The 21,799-nt window shown below is 39.5% G+C and overlaps 1 protein-coding gene across 6 annotated transcripts in view; it reads right to left on the bottom strand.

The window, feature by feature from the left end:
- EXTL3 (exostosin like glycosyltransferase 3) overlaps positions 1 to 21,799 on the bottom strand; it is a 132,376-nt gene that overhangs the window by 16,388 nt on the left and 94,189 nt on the right. For all 6 annotated transcript variants that reach the window (XM_086703783.1, XM_086703785.1, XM_086703784.1 and 3 more), the window contains 3 exons: positions 18,649 to 21,277; positions 6,635 to 6,762; positions 2,214 to 2,358 (listed from right to left, as the gene is read on the bottom strand). In XM_086703783.1, the coding sequence (XP_086559909.1) occupies positions 2,214 to 2,358; positions 6,635 to 6,762; positions 18,649 to 20,796 (2,421 nt within the window). In that variant the 5' untranslated portion in view covers positions 20,797 to 21,277. The remainder of the gene's footprint in view (positions 1 to 2,213; positions 2,359 to 6,634; positions 6,763 to 18,648; positions 21,278 to 21,799) is intronic.

Genomic DNA, 21,799 nt, shown 5'->3' with positions numbered 1-21,799 from the left:
ATATAGAAGCCAGAACTCTAAGACACTTCAACATTTATGGGGAAAAGAGTGTGCAAGTTGCCCAGGATGAGAGGGCATGGAGTGGAGATCAGGATGAAGGGCCACGTGCCAATGTCTTTGATGACCAGGAAGAAATAACTAGGAGGTTCCTAGATGGAAGCAACAAGACAGATGCTCAAATGAGACTCAAATGAGATTTTATATGAGAGCTGAGAATTGTCTGGAAGTGTCATTGGTAAGCAATAAAAATGATTCTCTGTACCTTCCCTGCTCCAAAGTACGTATCTGGGGAAATGAGCAGACTAAATCACTGTCCCAGGAAGAAATATAGGAACAGGGTAAAGGGGAAGCACTGTCCTCAGAGAAAAGTCAGGTATTAATCAGGTCAAGGAGACAGAAGAGGTATTCTGTGAAGTGAGGGGTGCAGGGAATTGGCTATCTAAGAAAAGGGATTCTTCAGAGCCCAGAGGAAGTACTTGGAAGGAAAGGTATAGAGCACACTATCTAAGATATATTATGTGAGTCACATCTCTAGTAGCCACATTTTTAAAAAGTAAAAGAAACAGTATGGGAATGCAAGCTGGTACTGCCACTCTGGAAAACAGTATGGAGGTTTCTTCAAAAACTAAAAATAGAACTACCCTACAAACCAGCAACTGCACTACTAGATATTTATCCAAGGGATACAGGTGTGCTGTTTCGAAGGGACACATGCACCCCAATGTTTATAGCAGCACTATCGACAATAGCCAAAGTATGGAAAGAGACCAAAGGTCCATCCATGGATGAATGGATAAAGAAAATGTAGTATATATATACAATGGAGTATTACTCAGCCATCAAAAAGAATGAAATCTTGCCATTGGCAACTACATGGATGGAACTAGAGGGTATTATGCTAAGTGAAATTAGTCAGAGAAAGACAAAAATCATATGACTTCACTCATAAGAGGACTTTAAGAGACAAAACAGATGAACATAAGGGAAGGGAAACAAAAATAACACAATAACAGGGAGGGGGACAAAACATAAGAGACTCATAAATATGGAGAACAAACAGAGGGTTACTGGAGTAGGTGTGGGAGGGGGGATGGGCTAAATGGGTAAGGGTAACTTAGGAATCTACTCCTGAAATCGTTGTTGCACTATATGCTAACTAACTTGGATGTAAATTAAAAAAAAATTAAATTAAAAAAAGAAACAGTAAAATTAATTAGAACATATTTTATTTAACCCAGTGTATCCAAAATAATTGCATTTTAACATACAATCAATATAAAAATTATTAATGAGATAGTTTACATTCTTTCTTTCATGCCAAATTTTCAAAATCTGGTGTGCACTTTATACTTACAGCTCATCTCAATAATGACCAGTCACATTTCAAGTACTCAATAGCCACGTGTGGCCAGTGGCTACTTCATAGTATAGACAAGATACAGATGAAAGATGAGTCAGGAGCAAAAACATTTAGCAATAACAATACAGGAGAAAAGTAATGACTGCAGGGGTATGCATTTTGGATATTCATTAAAAACTGGGATGCATGCCATGGTGAAAGCTCTAAGGAATAAACAAAACTTGCACAACCACTACAGAGGCTCATAGTGGGGTTTGATAGTGTGGGTTAGCCTGAATCAGAAGAGAATCAGCCAGGCCATGTCTAGGATGGCAATGGTAAAACAACAGTATTTAGCCCAAAGCTCCCAGTTTTAAGGATGAGAGCCAATGCCCAGAAAGGTAAACTAATTTCCCTAACGGCCTACATGCAATCGTGCAGGCAGCCTTACTACCTTGACTTTTTATTCCAGAGTTGCTTTGAGCATCTTGAAAACAATCTTTAAAAATAGAAATAACTTACTTCTAGCATAAAAGGAACATATAAGAGGGGCACCTGGGTGGCTCAATCAGTTAAGTGTTGGTCTTCGGCTCAGGTCATGATCTCACACTTTGTGGGTTCGAGCCCCACATCGGATTCTGTGCTGACAGCTCAGAGCCTGGAGCTTGCTTTGCATTCTGTCTCCCTCTCTCTCTGCCCCTCCCCCACTCATACTCTGTCCCTCAAAAATGAATAAACATTTTAAAAAATTAAAAGAAAAAAAATGAACATATAAGAAACATTAGGATGGCTAACTTTAGGGCAGCATTTCACTATCACCCAAAGGCTCAACTCTTAACCAAGTTCATGCCAATCTTATCAAGCTTTTTCTTACCTTGTGAAAGAAGGCAGCACCTGTCAGCACCATGGACAGCTCACAGGAGTAGTTGGAGTTGTAGAGCCAGGACTGATGAGGGATGTCCCACGCATGGTAACGGCCAGGGAAACCCACAATGCGGTCCCGTGCTTCTCTCCACACCCTTGAAAAACACAAGTATATGCACACACCTGAGTATGAAGCTCTAAGATAACCAGAAAGTTTAAAATTACCGTCTCTATCTTGCAGGCTCTGGTCCTTGGGCTGTTACTTCTTTTTTCCTTTAAAAGGTTTTTCTTTAAATAACAAGATCAATCAATCACAGGCCAAACAAGATAAAAACAAGCAAAGAGTGCCACATGTAGTTTCCTTAATAAGCACTTGCTTACTGCTCTTCTAACTTCTGGCAGCCAGCACCTCTCTAAGCCTTTACAGAAAGAACAAGCTGGAATAACATGGAAAGGAGTTAACTAGAAGTCAAGAGTCTCCAAAATGGGGTATGAACAGCAATCTGCTAATGAGTAGGAAGAAATATCAATTTCTACTTCTATTTATTTTTAATCTTAATTTCCAAAAAAAGTTGTTATATTTTTATGTGCTATTTTCTATTTTTTTCTGTTCTATTTTCTATTTTTTATTTTTATTTTTTCTCAAAAGTTTTGTTTTACATGAGCATAATATGTTAGTACAGTAGGACTTATATATAATTTACGTATATTGCATACATAACTGTTCTTTTACTGAGGGGGTACACCATTAAAAAAAAACTTGGAGCCCACTGGTTTAACCACAGGAGACTATTGCTTGGAGTAGGTGCAACAGTCTTAATTCCTGAATTGAGCACAGCTGAGGCCGAAACCTGTGCCATCAAAAGAAGTGGTCTATAGGACTATACAAATGAAAGATTCATAAATGCATGAAATAATAAATTCAGAATTCAGTATGTTTCCAGGCTAAACTTTTATATAATCCCTAAATTTATAGATAAGGTAGGACAATAAAATTGGTTCCCCAATTTCATAGGCTAAAATCATAGAGCTGAAAGTACTTATCGTCTACAGAACCCTACAAGCCATAGAAGTGCTTTTGGTTTCATAAGCAATGAACCACCATATCCCCACTCCATCTCACCCCCAAACAGAGATTTAAACTGCCTGAAAAACTCTCTCATCACTTACATGGAGTTTCAATTCCTAAAACACAAAAAAGATTTCATTCCAAAAGACTTCCTCTCCTATTAAGTTTGAAAGCAATTAATCTAGTCCAATACACCAGAAACCACAACTTCTATCACAATATAACAGCCTCCTAGGTGGCCTTCTGCCATCTCCTAGCCAAGTCTTACCTCTGTCCTAATTTATCTCCTAAGAAGGACTCCAAATTACTAGCCCAAAAAGCTACAAGAAGTTTTTATTATATACTTTGACATTTACAGAATGTAAGAATACTAACAAATACCACCAGGATATCCAAATGTTCTACCAATACTCCTAAAAATATTGATCTCTTCAAATGCCTATTACTTCTACTAGTCCTGAAATAGCAGCAGAAAGAATAAGAAACTGAATTTTTTTTAAATTTTTTTTTAACATTTATTCATTTTCTGAGAGACAGAGAGAGACAGCATGAGCGGGAAAGGGGCAGAGAAACGGATACACAGAATCCGAAGAAGGCTCCAGGCTCTGAGCTGTCAGCACAGAGCCCGACGCAGGGCTCGAACTCACGAACTGCGAGATCATGACCTGAGCCGAAGTCGGACGCTCAACTGACTGAGCCACCCAGGTGCCCCAGAAACTGAATATTTTAATCATCTGATTTGGCTAATTTAAGTCAATATAATGCAATTAGTCCTTAATAAGACAGAATCTCATTTGCTACATACATGATATCAAAAGGTACCATATCTAATTTGTTTTAAGGGCTGCCAACCATGATATGGTCAATTATATATTAAATAATAATAAATAAGGCTAATTATATACCATAAAAATATGGTTAATTAGCTATTAAATAATAAGGGGAAAAATCAATACGGAAGCACTGGTATGAGATAAATTCAGATAAAGGCTTAAATAAATTCTTGGGGCAATGCATCAGTAGTTTTAGACGGTATGGTCTCAGCGAATATTTGAAAGTTAGGCATTTTAAAATATTGACTATAAATAATGCTACTGATTTACATATAAAAACAAAGGACATAATCAGTTCCTTAACCTTATACTCAACCTGCGCTGCACTAAATATGTTTAACTCATGTGCCATATTATAATAGGTCATGCTTTGGTATGCCTTACCCTTAATGAATTATTCTTTAAATGTGCTAATGTTCTAATTACCAACACAATACAATCGGTTATTAGGCACATAAAAAGATACTCAACATCATTAGTCATTAGGGAAATGCAAATCAAAACTATACTGAAATACCACGCATCACACACAATAGAATGGCTATAAATAAAAAATGAAAAACAACAAGTATTATCAAAGACATGGAGAAATTAGAACACTTATATACTGCTGGCGGCAATATAAAATGGTGCACCCTCTGTGGAAAAAAATATAGCAGTTCCTCAAAATGTTGGAGTTACCACATGATTTAGCTGTTCCACTCCAATGTGTATATCTAAGAGAAAGGAAATGTTCATAGAAACACTTGTACATAAATTTTCACAGGAAAAAAAAATAAAAAATAAAATAAAATAAAATAAATTTTCACAAGAGCATTATTCACAATAACCGAGAAGCAGAAATGACCCAAATGTCCATCAACAGAGAAATGGACCAACCAAATGCATATATACAAAAGGAAATACACTCACATGCTCAGATGGGTGAACCTTTTTTTTTTTTTAATGTTTATTTATTTTTGAGAGAGAGACACACAGACAGAACATAACTGGGGGAGGGACAGAGAGAGAGGGACACAAAATCTGAAGCAGGCTCCAGGCTGTCAGCACAAAGCCCGATACGGGGCTCAAACCCACGAACCACGAGATCATGACCTGAGCTGAAATCGGATGCTTAACCAGTCGACTGAGCCACCCAGGCGCCCCCAGATGGGTGAACCTTTTAAAATCTATTAAGTGAAAGAAGCCAGTTACAAAATGGCACATGTTATATGGAACCATTTATTTTCGATATCCACAATAAGCAAATTTATAGAGGCACAGATAGATTAATAATTGCCTAGGGCTTAGAGAAGGTGGAGGAAAATGGGAAGTGATCGCTAATGGGTACAGGGTTTCTTTCAGTGGTAATAAAAGATTTCTAAAAAGATCACAGTGATGGTTCCATAACTCTGTAAATATACTAAAAACTGTTGAATGATTACACTTAAATGAGTGAATTGTATGACTTATGAGTTGTATTCAATAAACATTACCCAAAAATGAATTGCGAGAAAATGATCACAAGCTTGGATGTCACAATAAATGTCAAATCGCTTTAAAGTTGCTAAGGCCTACCCTCAATTTTTGTACTTACTTCACTGTGGACACATAATAAACTGTCCATGGGCCTGCATACTAGTCCATGACACACTTTGAATAACCCTGGATGTACTCCATTCTCTTATCTGTAATGATCCTTCAACTGGGATATATAAACCCCGGTAAGAACTACTAAGATTCAAGAAAACTATATAGTTTAGTGATTGACTGGAAATTCTGGAGTCAGACAAACCTGCATTTGAATTCCAGTTCTGCCATTTACTTTCTAACATCATGGTTTTGCTCTCCTTGATCTCAGTTTACTCCTATGTAATATGGAGAGGAGTACAACTTACATCGTCAAGTTTTAGAGCAGTATTAATGAGATAAAATCACACAAAATGCTCAGCTAGTCTCTGGAACACAGTATGGATTCAAAAATGTCACGCATTTTGATCATAAGAACCACCTCCTCCTCCCTCTCTTTTTCCTCTTGGATCTTTGCTCCTAACCCCATCTTTCCCCAAATCTTTCAAGCCCCAGGATTCTGGCACCATTCCATTACCCTAACACATAGCAACATGTTGCTTCTGCCTGACTGGGAGCTATTCCTGCAAACACAAAAACCTCACATTTCCATTAGGGAACTATCTCTTGCCTCCACTCAGTCCATGTTTGTGGCTGGAGGATGATATAGTTTCAGCTCCAGGGCCAGGCAGATAACCCTGATCTAGCCAATCACAGAATCCATCTCCCTGCCCTCCCTCAAAGGGAGAGCCTATGGGAGATCACAGGCAACAAAGAGGAAAGCAAAACCTAGAGATGAAGAGAAATGGAGTTCTCCAACATCACCTAAGACCCAAAATCCAGCTATGTCCTGTCAGCCCTTACTACCTCTGAGTACTTATTATCAGCCAAGAAATTCATCCTGCTGCCTAATCCACCTTTGAGTTGGTTTTCTGTCACTTGCAAACAAAAGTGTTTCTTGATTAAAAAGTAGCTGCTCACCGAAACCCAAACATGATTTCATCATGGCGGAGGTGAGCATCATCATCAATAGACAGGATAGCCTCTGTCTCAATTTCATTCCAGGGCAAGAATCGGTTGTTCAAACTGTTCTTCTCAGTCCGGACCACCTGTAAGGAGGAAGGAAAAACACTAATGATCAATGCTGCATTATAGAATGCAAAACCAAAACTGCCTCTGGTCAAAGGAGACTGTGGCTAAATTTACTAAATAATCTTGCCAGGTTGCCTACCACTCATAAAACCCAGTACATGTCTTTCAGGAACAGAAACTGATCTTATAATTCAGCAAATGTATAAGGATTTCACATTTTAAGCTTTATTCATTTGCTAACTAATTTTCTTGTGAAACAAGTTAAAGCTGAGGATTATTTTACATAAACGATAAACAGTCTACAGAAATTAAAAATAACTCTCCCAAGAGAACACAAGGTGGCAGAGTAGAACTGAGATTATAATTCCCAGCTCTGAAATCCCCAGGCTTACTCATAAATTTTAAAGCCCAACTCAGAAATCCCTTGAGTTTGTGTCATTTCTGATGCCTAAAAAAGGAGAGCCCATCCAGTTGAGGTTAATTACCTCATCTTTGCAATTCCCACTGACTACACATACAGATGCTTTTTCTTTCAAGGGGTACCTAACTCAGCAAAATTAACAGCTGTGTTAATTTACAGCAAATCCCAATTCAAAGATTCTCTATCCAAAGTGACCCATATATGCAAAGCAGTATTTTCTTCATAAAACAAAGATTAGTGCCCAAACAGAATTACATTACAAAGAAAATGTTTTACTTAGACATCTTAGATAAGCACAGTTTACTAACAATGTAGGTGGTAGCTTTGTTATTCACCTTGCCCAATATGAAGATGACCATACTCAGTACTTTAATAGCTCATTTTATTTTTATTGTACCTATATCTAATTAATCCACCTAATGGGGAACTATCAATTTATTCTCAAAAACCAGAAACAAAGGGAACTTCCTGAGGAATCATCTTTTTAGAAAGACAGAGAGGGTCATCTTACTTTCAAGAGAAATTTTACTTGTACTGAGAATAAGCTCTACCTAGCTTGATGAATGGAATTATATCCATGGTCTAAAACTTTATGAATGCTTTCAAAGGTACTCCTGTGATCTCACAAATACTGTCTCCATAGCTTAAAATACTCTTTCTCCTCTTCTTCTACCAAAATCATTCTCTCCCTGGGGACCCAGCTCACATGCCTCCTGTCACTTACACCCTTGTCAAAATTAACCACTTCTATGTTCTTAGAGCAGAGTCCTCATACTTCAACTAATGCATTCTAACATACTTAGAATCCAATTAGTTCAGAGATCAAAAGGCCTTACAGATCATACGGCCAACTCTCACCTTGTACATGGACAAATGGCAAGTGGCAGAGCTAGACACTAATTGGTGCCTTCTAACTCCAAATCAGTCTTTTTCTGCTAAACTTACATTAAATTTATAAATCTCATCAAACCAAACATCACTTAGAATGTTTACTTTACTAAAGAGCTTTAAAAAGTCTTAAAAGACTTTGCCTCAGCCCCAGAGGACTTCCTCCCAAGTCAAGACAAGAAAGGATCAATAATCTATAATCAGATTTGCTACTACAGAAAACAGATGTCAGAGCCAAGCAATAGACACAGAAATCCCCCTTGCCCTGCAGCACATTTGGCCATATAAAAAGTCCCTGGAAGCAAGCCCAGGTCTCCCAAGCTCAGATTCAGCAGTTGCAGAACAAAGCACTGAGGTCTGGGTTGCAGTAAAGATGAGCAGGGAAGGGGAGATGACCAACTACTCACCATAGTAGCTGCTGGGCTCCATCCCCAGGGAGCAGGGAAATGGTCAGAAGTAGCAGGAGCCAAATGCCAACCTCAGCAAACACAAAATGCCATCTATCTTAAGACACACCCAATTTCAGAGATGTTAAAATATAAAATAACGTCCACCTTAGAATCAATGCACTATGGCAGCTGTTTGCTCAACCACCCCCAACAACCCACTCTTGGTCATTCATTTTACTTTCCTAACACACCTAGCATCCACTTAATACAGAACTGCAATTCTGGCAGCTCAGGTGGACAAAGCTCCCCCTCAATTCTAGCAGCAAATACACACAGCTTAAAATGAAGAAAAAATACTCAATTCTTGAATATTCAACTGTAGATTATCAGTTTTACAGGTTAGACACTAGGAAGATTATCTACAGCAAAATTAGCAATCCAGGAACACAGCACAGAACTTTAGTAGTTAAAGTGTAAGCCAAACACCACCAACACAGGCCTCCCCTAGGGCTCTCTTGAAACACAGGCCTACCCCAGGCCTACCAAGTCAGAAAACCTGCAAAATCCCCAGGTGATTCCTATGCACATTAAATTTTGAGAGGGTTGGTAGAGGAAAAGCATGGTTTTGGAGTCCATCAAAAAAGCCTGGGGGCGCCTAGATGGCTCATTTGGTTGAGTGTCCGACTCTCAGTTATGACCCTAGAGTCATGGGATCAAGGCCTGTATCAGGCTCCAGACCAAGATTCGCTCTCTCTCTCTCCCCCTCTGACCCTCTCATCAGCTCACACGCTCTTTTTCTAAAAAGGGGGAGGGGGGGAGAGAAAGAAAAGAAAATAGAGACAATTTTTTTTTTAAAAAGAAAAGCCTGAGTTCACATTCCCACTCCACCACTTACTTGTGCAAAGGTAAGTGAGGAACCTCTCTCCTAAATACAGCCCCATACTGTGTGCAAAAATGGAACTTATTCATCAGCCAAACGTGACCATCTTATAAACAACCTCATTCACTCTAAAAACAACACAAACTAAAACAGTCATGATTTGATACCTAGACCACATCCAAAATTTTTGCCCAATTTACAAAATAAACCAAATCAAGAGGACCTGCTTGTCTTTTGGAAGACTTAGAACTGAAGATCTAATACCAAATGTGTCTTAGCCTAGATTTCACATCTGTATTTTTTAGCAAGTTTATTAAAGTCCAGTAAGAGGCAAGTCCATTACAAACAACTACTGTGGATTCCAGATATATAGTATACATACTACCTTTGCTCATCCTGGCACAACCCCTCTGGGCTGGATGGCAGCAAGATTTTCAGGATTAGGGAACTGACGCAATAGCCATCAGAATGAAAGGAAAGATTTAAGGATTCACAGAAACACAGCATCATGAACTGCAGCAGCTTATTTCTGGTTGGCTCACAAACAATTGTGGTCAAAAAGTCTGCTTTAAGAATTTACAGCAGTGATTCTTAACTATGAGCGATTCTGCCCAAGAAACATATAAAACAATGACACTGGACAGTCTTGGTTGTCATAACTGGTAGTGGAACGGGGTGAGCTACTCATATCTAGTCAGCAGAGGCCAGGGATGCTGCTAAATACTACAAAGCACAGGACAACCACCCAGAGCAAAGAATTATCCAGCTCTACATGTCATTAGTGCCACTGAGGAGATACTCTGATTTAGAGTCAACATTCAGAAGACAGTACAGCACATACAGTTCATTATTTAAGAACAATTTACCTTTCCCTTACAACCAAAAGGAGATTTCTGCACTTACAGACATTGCAAATATAAACTAAAATTAACTAGGAGGAAAGAGTAAAAGGTTTCTTCTAACAGTTTTGCTTCAAAGCTATACTGCTTAATAGCTAGACAAAATTTTGCTCAGCAAACCTACTGTTATCAATTCTGGCACCAAAAACATAAGGACTAAAAAACTTAAATATCTGTAATGCAGACATCCATCAGATTAGCATTGGCATCTAAGATTTTTGAGAAACGGCAGATCGAAAAGGAAAGAAATGAGTCAACCAGAGTAGTAAGTCATGTTGCTCATTTTTGTTGACATCGTTTTGTTTTGTTTTTAAAAAACAGCTCCTGCTTCTTCAACACTGGCTATTTTCTCATGCCTAATGATTTTACCTTGGTAACTCGTGGACATGAAAACTGACCCTCAAGTTACTAAGTCAATTACTGGTTATGACACTGACCAGAATGTACCGAGCAATGTGCCTGGCATACAGTAGGTGTTCAACACATTTTATAAATGAGCAAATAACCAAACGACTAGGAAATAAACCCTAATTTAGCCCTGTCCATTCTATTTTCAGAATATGGAATAAAGACTTGATAACTTTATGTATCAAAACTATAACATTCTACATACTAAAACCTCCTAGCATTTAATCTAGTATTCCAGAGCAAAACAATCCATCAACCTATAACTGCCAAGTCAGGAGCCATGCACGCCAACATTCATTTTTTGTTTGTTTCATGAACAATGCTTCCTGGGGAAGCTACATGAGTTCTCCTGCTGACTAGTTCTACCATCATTCATAAAAGCCTAGACTTCTGCTCACTGCACGTTTCTTCCCATCACAATGGAACAATACAGCAGTCATGGCCTGGAGTCCTACTGTATGCAAATGTATGCAAGTACATGCATGATCAAAAAATAATTAGTAACCTCACATAACATTTAAGTTGGTTCTTGAGGAATTCTGGAATTTATGAATGATAAAGAGCTACTACTCTACCAAGATCCTTTCTCCTAGTATGCTAATAAGGTATTTGGCTTCTAAATCCTGGCAGAAATCAGCAAATTCACATTAATTAGGAAAGTATCAATTTACATCATAAATATTTAATTAGCTATCATAAGTTAGATCCCCAATTAATAGATAGCCAATATCTCTTAATATGTAAGAGATGGAAATGTAAGTAGTTATTGCTATTAACAAGCAACAATCGAACATTTCTACAATCTGGTAAGTGACAGTTGCTGAAGTGCAGCAGAGGAATTTGGATTCAAATGGAAGAACTACCTAAATATGGAATCTTTTATAAAAGCAGCTCACAACTAGCCATAGGCAGGTCTTTGAAGTTGGGAAGCAAGAAAAATAGGGCATGAAGAAACTAAGTGTATGAACCCAAGTCATAAAGTAGACCAAGAACAGGGAACACAAAAAGGTAAAACATACTTGACAAGTAATAAAATTAGAAAATATATGTGGAAAATATAAAGCACCATACAAACACATAATGCCACCTATTAAATTCAGCAATTTAAATACACTTAAAATGTTCTCCTTTCTCTCCTTAAGATAAAATTTTGCCTAGCCAAAGTCAACAGTCTCCAGTCTCAAACAACACATACACATGTGTGATATACTTCTGTAATGAATCCATTTCTGAAAATGAGCCTTATGTCAAGTCACCATACAGGCAATAAGGTAAACAGCAATTAGCTTTTGTCCTCCATCCTCCCCTTTCCTCTAACTTAAAAAAGTAACCCAGGACGCCTGGGGGGGCTCAGTCAGTTGAGTTTCTGACTTCAGCTCAGGTCATGATCTCACACTTCACGGGTTCAAGCCCCGTGCCGGGCTCTGTGCTGACGGCTCAGAGCCCAGAGCCTGCTTCAGATTCTGTGTCTCCCTCTCTCTCTGCCCCGACCCCGCTCATGCTCTCTCTCTCTCTCAAAAATAGACATTAAAAAATATATTTAAAAAATTTAAAAAGTTTTAAAAAGAAGTAACCCATCACAGAGCTCAGGAATTAAGAAAATGAGGTACAAAAGGAAGCTCATAGTCCTGTATACCTGCTTTTGAGACAAGGACCCATGTGAAACCCCTTGAGGTGACTAGGGTGGAGAGGTAATCAATAGAGAGAGACCAAGGAGCATTAAAATATCTTGATTTTTCAAGGGACTCATTCATTCAATAAACATTTAGTAGGGAAAGTTAGGTAATGAAAAGAAAGGGAAAGGAATAAGAAGGTGAACACAGTGAACTACTTTTCTATTTATAACTTACTTTAAATTTGGGTCTGATGCAGTATTAAAAAACAATTTAGGTTTTGATTTTAGGTTATATTTTAGGTTATGAGATAAGTCTGTTTTAACTCATAAAAGAAGTTGTACATGATCCCTATAAAACTGTAGGTCAAATAGCATAGGTTAGAGGTTCACCATCAAATGAGAGAATGCAGGGGTGTCTGGGTGGCTCAGTCGGCTAAGCGTCCAACTCTTGATTTCGGCTCAGGTCGTAATTTCACGGGTTCTTGGTATGGAGCCCTGAGTCGGGCTCCACGCTGACAGTGCAAAGCCTGCTTGCAATTCTCTCTCTCCCTGGCTCTCTGCCCCTCCACCGCTCATGTGCCCACGCTCTCTTGCTTTCTCTCAAAATATATAAATAGTTTGTAAACAAGAGAATGCACATCAAGAGGACAACACAGTGCTGACCGAGCACATAGAAAATGCTCAAAACTTGTTAGCAATTATTATCACATAAGATTAATACAATCTCCTTCTATTTTACTTTGTAAACATTTTATTTATGCATGTAAGCTGTGCCTTTTGAAGAAATTTAGATTTGGTAAAAAAGAAAAACATGCACTGACCATGGTCAGAAGTCCTAAGACCTAAGTTCTAATTTGGTATTAATTGGTTGAGTGACCCAAAACAATAAAATTCTCTCAGTCTCAGATTCCTTACTTTGAATTAGTAAAGAGTACAAATAGACTAAGAGGAGGAGACATTCCCTAAAGAATTGATTTGTAGCAATTAGGAAATCATTTATGCAACATGACTTTTCAGCAATTCCTTTATATTACACATTTATAATTTTTGCTATAATTTCTGATTTCTGGTAGCTCTGTTTTATAGAATTCTCCTTCACAGCCACGTAGCCTCTTCTCAAACAGAAAAAAGAGAGCCATAGCTATAATCACCAAGTTATTAAATAATGTCAAAGAAAAAAACCAGAGATGCTAAACCTAGTGAAGTCTACCAGACTTTGTACAATCTTAGACCTAGAAAAACTGGACAAGATTTTTCCTGTTAGTTTTGCTTAGAAATCACAATTTTAGGAAAATATCATCTGATCTATTCATGTAACATAAATATTACTTGCAGAGCCCAACTCAGGGCTTGACCTTACAACCCTAAAATCAAGACCTGAGCTAAAATCAACCAACTGAGCCACTGAGGCACCCCTCAAGTAATATTTTTTAAAGGAGAGTGGACACAGATAAAAAACAATGTGTATCAACTTTATAAGGAATAGCCTTTATTATTATCTCTACTGTTGCCTGAGGTCTAGCCAGAAGTAAAGCCTTTAACAGCCTGACTGGCAGAGGTCCAAGCCTGATTATTAATGACACTGAGTTCTCTTCCAGTCTTCCTTCTTGTTCCCTTAGTTGACCATGATGACTGACATGACAATAACTACTCTGGCATGACATTAGGTTTCCAAAATGGGGTTCTCCTTTTACAGTTTTACTATTAAGGGCTAGGAGGGAGGGAAAATGGCAGTGAAAAACAATCTCGTATCTCTCTATATAGTTTTCATTTGGAAAAATGGGCACATTCTGGTCTTAACACTTCCACAGAGACCTTGGATTCTAGTAGGGAGATGTGATATGCTTAGCTGACCCTCTCTACCACTGCTGCTCTGGTCCAAGTTTCCAACACCCCTCACCTAGGCTCCTGCAATAATAGCCTCTGAACTGTTTCTTCTGCTCTTTTCCCCAGAGTCCAACACATATTACCCTTTGCTCAAAGCCCTCCAATGGCATCCTAACATACTTCTAATAAAATCTAGAATCCTTACCATGGACAAGCATGCATGCATGCTTGGTACTATCTGTAAGCAGACTAATAAAAGATAAAAAGATTGAACTAACATTTGAGTTGCCACTCACTCAAGAGACGGAACTTGCCATTTGAGTCCAACCAAATAAACTGCCTGTGAAAACTAAAGTATCAATACTTCACAGAGAAATAAAACAAAATCCAGTCTTCACAATGTAATATTCACAATGTACAGAGTTTAATACAAAACTGTGCGATGTACCAAGAACCAGAAAAACATGACCTTCAAGAAAAAAAGAAAAATCAATGAAAGCAAAACCCCAAATGTTGGAATCAGCAAAGGTGTTAAAGTAGCTATTATAACTATGCTCAATAAAATGTACTCAGAATGGAAAAAAAAAAAAGGGAGGAAATCTCATCAGGGAAATGGAAACTATTACTTTAAAAACATGCATATTCTGGAACTGGAAAATATAATACTTGCAATTTAAAATTGACTGGATGACCTTAAGTGTAGAGATGACACAAAAGTTTGTGAACATGATGATAAATCAAGAGAAATTATCAAAATTGCAAACAGAAAAAAAGATTAAAAAAATGAATAGAGACACTAAGAACTGTGGGATGGAATCAAAATGTCTAATATTCACAGGGCATCTGGGTGGCTCAGTCGATTGAACATCTGACTCTTGATTTCAGTTCAGGTTATCATCTCATAATTCATGAGATCAAGCCCCACATCGGACTCTGCACCAACAGTGCAAAGCCTGCTTGGGATTCATTCATTCTCTCTCTCTCTCAATCTCTCTCTCTCTCTCTCCCTCCCTCCCTCCCTCTCTCTGCCTCTCCCCAGCATGCGTATGCATGCTCTCACTCTCTCAAAATAAATAAATATTTTTAAATGTCTAATATACATATAATGAAGCCCCCAAAGGAGAGGAGGAAAAGAATGGGGCAGAAAAATATACCTGAATAGATAATGACATAAAAATTTTCCAATATATGAAGAAAAAATAAATTGACAGATTTAAGAAGCTTAGTGAACCCCAGTCAGAACACAAATAGAAGAAAACCATGCCAAGGCATATCATACTCAAAGCACTGAAAACTAAATATAAAGTCTTGAAGGCAGTCAGAGGAAAAGAACATGCTCCATATAGGAAAACAAAAATTTGAAGACCACTGACATACCATCAGAAACAAGGGAGACCTGAAAACAGTGGAACATCTTTAAGACGCATGGTTGGCGCATTGGTCCCCAACCCAGTAGGGAGTTTTTCTCAAAGGACTAGCTTTCAAATCCTTTGACATAATACTTATTCCCCACACAGGGCACCTGGATGGCTGGGTCCATTGAGTGTCAGACTTGATTTTGGCTCAGGTCATGTTCTCACAGTTCCTGAGACTGAGCCCTACATCGGGCTCTGCACTCAGTGTGGAGCCTGCTTGAGATTCTCTCTCTCTCCCTCTGCCATTCTCTTCCACTTGCACTCCCTCTCTCTCTCTAAAATTAAAAAAAAAAAATTAATACTACTCTCCACTTCCATTAGACATTCTTAGTTATTAAGCTTCCAGAGCTAATGAACCTGATTCAACTGTTTACAAAACAGGCAAGAGACAGAGCAGTCACCCACCACCACCACCTCTGTTCAGCAGCCCCGCCCCATTCTGACAAGTCAGCTACTTCAACTAGTGGCACTTGCCCCATCTCTCTGGGTGGAGTCTAGTCACCTTGCCCAGGCCCTTTCCCATTTGAACTGAAGAGAATTAAATCTTTTGGGGCGAGAGTGTCAAAGGATGGTGGTAAAGATCACATTTGCTTTAAGCCGGATCCAATGTAGTTTCCCCTTTGTCATCTAAATAATAGACAAGTATGAGGAATTTGACAAATCCCAGAAGGCACCCCTAAGACAATCCCTCTCTACTCAAAAACCTAGTGCTCAATACATTTCATAGCCCACAAATATTTACCATTTATGCCTAATGCTTAGGTGAGAACTTGAGCACAAGGGAAGCACAAATTGCCCCTCAATTTCTGAAATGATACGTGTGGGTTCCTAGATTAATTCAAATATGCTGATTTGAAATCATTTTCCCTTAAGGATTGGAAGCTGACAGATTGCCTGGGAACCACCCTACTGCTAATTTTATAAAGACCCGTTAATTATAACATAATGAATTGGGTACATCTGCATCCTGGGTAGGAAAACTACTCTGCAACGTCTCATAACGGTGCCATTTCTCCACAGGGGAGAGAGAGAGCTGCCAGTCCCTCCTAGTCTTGATACCTGGTAGTGTTGGCTCTGTGCCCAAGAGGTCAGCAATTCAACCACTGCCCCCCAGAAAACCTGCGTCTCTTAAACAGAAAGAACAGGCAAAACATTTAGAGAATACAGTGAATTCTCCAGCTTAAAAATGTTTCCTCTTTTTCAGAAGAACTAGGAAAAAAACTGGTATCATGAGTATGGGCAAGCTATTCAGAATGGCCCCCCATTTGGAAAGTTTCTGGCACTTTCCAACTAGGTATTGTATTATTGCAATGAGCTGCCCAGTAATCAAAGAGGAGTACTTATTTCCCACCAGAGCTAAAAGAGAGGATTAGTTCTGTTAAGTTCTCTAACTAATTTCAGTCATTGTTAACAGGGTGGCATCAGCTTCTCTACAACCCTATCAAATTCAAAGAAAACTCAGGAAAAAAGGAAAACAAAGGCTGCTTTATTTATTCTATTTGAGCAGCATCCACCTTTCACAGAACAAATGCTTTTTTTCTTTTTAATTTCAATGACATTTAAGAAGCTGTAACTGAGAAAGAAAAAAGTGAAATTTATTTGGAAAGAAATCTTATAAAGAAATCTCCCTATTTATAACACTTATCTTAATATACAAGATAAATTCTGGGATCAAAAGTTTTTAGAACACTACACAGTCTTTGAAGAGCCTCAGAGTATAAATTAACTAAATAAAAGAAAAGAAAAAAGATGAGCAGTGGCGGTAAGCACATAGCAGCAGTAATAAGAAAGACAATTTTAAAGATTTGTACAGGAGAAAGCAAGTAGTAAGAGCTGTTATGCAGAGGATACAAGAAGCCTTTATCAGTGAAGTGAGTTAACCCGTCCACAACATAGACAGATATCCATACTGCCTCCCATCTTCTTGGACATGAAAGGGTAAGTAGGAATCAAAAAATTATTAGGCACCTTTCTAGATTCCTTACTTGTATTATATTATTTTTCTGTTTAATCCATAAGTCAAAGAAGTTAATTAACTCATCAAAGATCCAAAAGGACTACTTAATCCCAGGTCTATATTAATCCAAAACTCATACTATCCTAACATTATACCATGCTGCTGCTTAGAAAATACTTCACATGAATTAGTTTCTTGATATAAATTTTCAAAACACTGGTCTAGTCCAAACATTCCCCTTCAGACAAGTTCTTCCTAAAAACTACACTAATTTTCTTAAGCAAGCTTTTGGCAATGGATGGCCCACCAGCACTTTTGCCTATCTTTGCTACCTTTTCTGGAAACAAAGTAGTTGGAACTTTGTTTGCTTATGACTTGCTCTAAGGCCTCACATTTAAGATAAATGGGTAATCTGCTAAGGTCAAATTTATGTCAGAAGGTGGATAAACAAAGTACTCAGAACTAAAGCCCTATTCTACATAACAGATTATTATTTTTCCTGTAAAATACAGCATCCAAGTCACAACAGATAAAGTAAAGAATCTGAGAAAGAACCTGTAAGAGACCATAGAAAAGGTGCAGGATCTCCAACTCCCAAATATTTCAAACCCCCAACTCTAATCCTTCCAAAGACTTCTATAATATCCTGATAAAGAAATGGGTCTTCCTGCTAAAACGGGAAGGTGATTAAAAATGCAGCTTCTGGAATCAGACACTAAAGCTCAGCTTGTCCTTTATTAATCATGACCTTGGGCAGAACAGTTAATCTCTCGAAGCCTTAGTTTCCATAAAGTGAAGAGACCATAATAATGTAATGTAAGTTCTATAAATCCTAAATTCTATAAACCCTGAAATCACAGGTGCTTACTAATAGCTCTGTCATCATCGTTCTCATCAACATGTTTGTTATGACACAGAAAACATCAATGGGGTAACTGAAGGGCTTTTGTAAACCTTCATGAGGCCAGTATGGATTTCAGTTTTGGAGAGTCTTAGGAGATTTAGAGGAAGTGAGTAGCAGAAATGGAACTGGCAAGGCCTGAAAGGACTGAAAAAGAAGCAAGCAGAAATTCCATGGGGAAAGGAAATCTGTATGGGGGGGAAAAAGTATATCTATAAAGATACACTTTACATATATTTGGAAAAAGGATTAAGGAGTAAAATGCTATCTCATGCAGTAAAACAAACTGCTTTTTTCTATTACCATAATGGGGACGCCAATGTCGGGCCACAGAAGGTCCTCTGACGGTAGCTTGGGAGAATTCCATACCACCACGACCTTGTTCAGGTAAGGGAGGCCATTCAGTCTCTCTAAAGAGTTCATAAGCACTTCCTCCCTCTCATAAGTCAACATCACCACCGTGAACTGCTCTCGTGGAACGTTGCCTCCAAGTGCCGCCTGAAACTCCTTGCCAGAACCCCCAGCTCCACCACCAATAGGCCGAAATCCAGTCCCTGAGCCCAAGAATTTGGCCTCTGAGGGCAACACAGGGTCAAAGGGTGTGTGGGGGAACAGATGGAAAGGCCCTGGAGCAGAGTTCCAGCTGCGGTAAAAATCAGTGACAGTCAAAGTAAAGTTGCGGAGGTATTTGGGTGAGGCATAAGGCGGCTCTGTTTCCACTGGCCCCAGGTCCAGATCCCCATTGTCGGCCATATTAGGGTCCGTTCCAGCCGCCTTGCCTGAACGATGGGGGATCTCAGCTGCCGCCTCTTCCCGGATGGGAGCAGCTGGGATCTGTATGCGAGTCCTAATCATAGCCAGCACGGTATTAAAAATACTGTCAGCGGTTGAGAAGTACGTCTCCCAGAGAAAGCGGCCTTGCCGCCTCATAGCCAGCAGATCACTATCTGAGAGGCTTCGTAACAGAAAATGAACCTCGGTAACACGTGGCTTGGGCACCACCAGGGCTGCCTCATTCCACTGCAGCATGTCCTGGTAGGGAAGCTGGACTTGCTCCCCCAGCACAACTGGGACAGCACCAACTTCCAGGGCTTCAAAGAGCCGTGTTGCACACCCAGATGAAATAACCAAGTGAGGGTCCCCAGGAGTGATAATGAGGGCAAAGGTGGAAAGCTTCAGTAATTCTAAGCGGTCCTCACGCTCCCCACACAGTGCCCACTCAGTAGGCAGACTGGGTTTAGGCTGGTTTTTGCAGGTAAATTCTACCAGGACCTGATCTAGCTTGCTGTCCTGTACAGCCTTTAAGGTGGCAATGATACGATCATCATAGTCGGCTGGAGGGTCACCCTCCATTTCTTCTTCAAAGGAGCGGGCCTCCTGAAGGCTGGATCTCAGTGATTCAATCTTCTCACCCTGGAAGGTGAAAAGATATTTCCGCTTAACTGGCACCTGTGGTGGGATTTCCATGAAGTTGGGCTCTGACATGGCATGGACTAGTGGTGACACTACCAAGTCAAATCCAGGTCTGTACTGGGCAGCATAGAAAGTAGACTGGGCCACCATGGCCCGGCCTGTACTGACATTATATAGTAAATTCTGTGTATCTGACTTCCGCGACAGATTGATGATGACATGGTTGTGTCCATCTGTCCGCCAATGTGGTAGAGAATAGAGCTGCTTCTCAAGTTCAGCAGGCCGAAGCACTACTGGCTCCTGTATTTCTCCCACTAATATCACATAAAGGCAGGCAATGTCTGCATTTTCTGTAACATAAACGCTGGCTCGTGCTGTAGCCTGAAAAGCCTGCTTGACCAAAGGATCCAGGTAGCTGCCAAAGGCAAACTGGTCACTGTCATATACATAGACTGGAAAACCAGAGGTGAGAGGACAGCGAGAATAATCGAAACAATTGTGCAGCCGGCATCCCCGTATGACCTTTGGGGGAGGAAGACCAGCATCGTCCTTCTCTGGAAGCAATCGGATAGGCAAAGAAAGTTTGGGCTGATTTTGAGCCATCAGCTCTTTGTAAGAATGCTCAGTCTGGCTAATGACATTCTTGAGCTGAAGCAAGTCCTGCTTGGCATTCTCAATGCTCTTCTTACAGGCTTCAATCTTCAGATTCAGCTTGGCAATTTCACTGTTCAGCTCTTGCCGCTTGGCTTCCAGCTGCAAGAGCTCTTCGCTTACAGACTCACGAATCCGGCAAAGATCCAGCACATGCTTTACCTCGCATAGTTCATTACCAGCCCTTGGGCCAAAAATCCGCTTGCCTGCCTCATCAGCCTCATCCAGAGTGGTGAGATAATAGTGAGCAATAAGGGGGAAGAAAACCAGAATGATGAAGAGCGTGAAACTGAGCCACGTGAGTCGGATCCGGTTGGACCACCGTAACATACAAGTTTGACCTCCATTCCCCACTCCCCCATTCCGCAACATGGTATAGCCCGTCATGAGTTCCTGTGTGGCTCTTGCCCCCTCTAATCACGTTGGGTCACTCGCCATAACCATGAGTTTCTATTAGACGAACTCAATCTCTTTTCACTCAGACCTTTCTGTTAAGAGTTAGTGTGTTCCCTGTACAAGGCACCAAATAAAATGGAAATTTCATTTTCCTCAGCTGTAATTGAAATGGTCTCTGACCTTATTCCAGCAGATTTTAAGTTCTGGTTGCTGACCAAAGAACATGTCCTTAATCTTTACTGAATGGTAAAAGGTACCACATTGTTGATGAGATGAAAAGGAGAAGGTCCCTGATGATGAAACCCAGGAAAAATACCCTGGAATCAGACAGACTTTTTCAACTGCCATAGCTCTTGTTCCTTGGTTTTGCTGAGCAACAAATATGCATAGTTACTATTCACAGTTATAAAGTAGCTGGTTAGAACAGAAATGAATGTCAGCCTCTTATCGATGTCCTTGCCAACAATGAGGCCTGCAAAAAAAAGAGAACCATGTAAGTCTTGAAAAGATTATGTGCGACAACCCCACCCTTCCCCAGTGTCTAGAAAATGCTTAAATCTGAAAAGGTAAAATAATAGTTGGAACACTGATGTGTGTCTCACAGAACATTTTAAGTTCAGTTCAGGTTGTCTTAGTATGGATATTTTACAGTATGGCTAATAAGAAATGGGTAAGCGTCCAAAAACAACTTCAGTTTTTATATACACATAGACACACCCCGTCCTCCAATTTAACAAGATACAGGGCAGAATTAGAGCTCTATAAAATGGATATCAACAACATTTAACAGAGGGCAAAGATGTATGTGACAATTTGTTATTCTAAATGGAAAGAAACACCATCCTGTCCAGCCTTGATAGTCATGTTCATTCCTAACATGAGCCTCCTTTTGAACCACTTAAAAAAAAAAAAAGACTCTAAAAAGCTCAAGGCTTTACAGTCAGAGCTGAAATTAATGGAAGAGAACTCTTTTGATCTTTACCCAGTAGTAGGT

This window comes from Puma concolor, chromosome B1 (assembly GCF_028749965.1).
Source record: "Puma concolor isolate L17-30 chromosome B1, mPumCon1.1.hap2, whole genome shotgun sequence".
NCBI lineage: Eukaryota > Metazoa > Chordata > Mammalia > Carnivora > Felidae > Puma > Puma concolor.
This window is presented reverse-complemented; position numbering and strand designations above follow the sequence as displayed.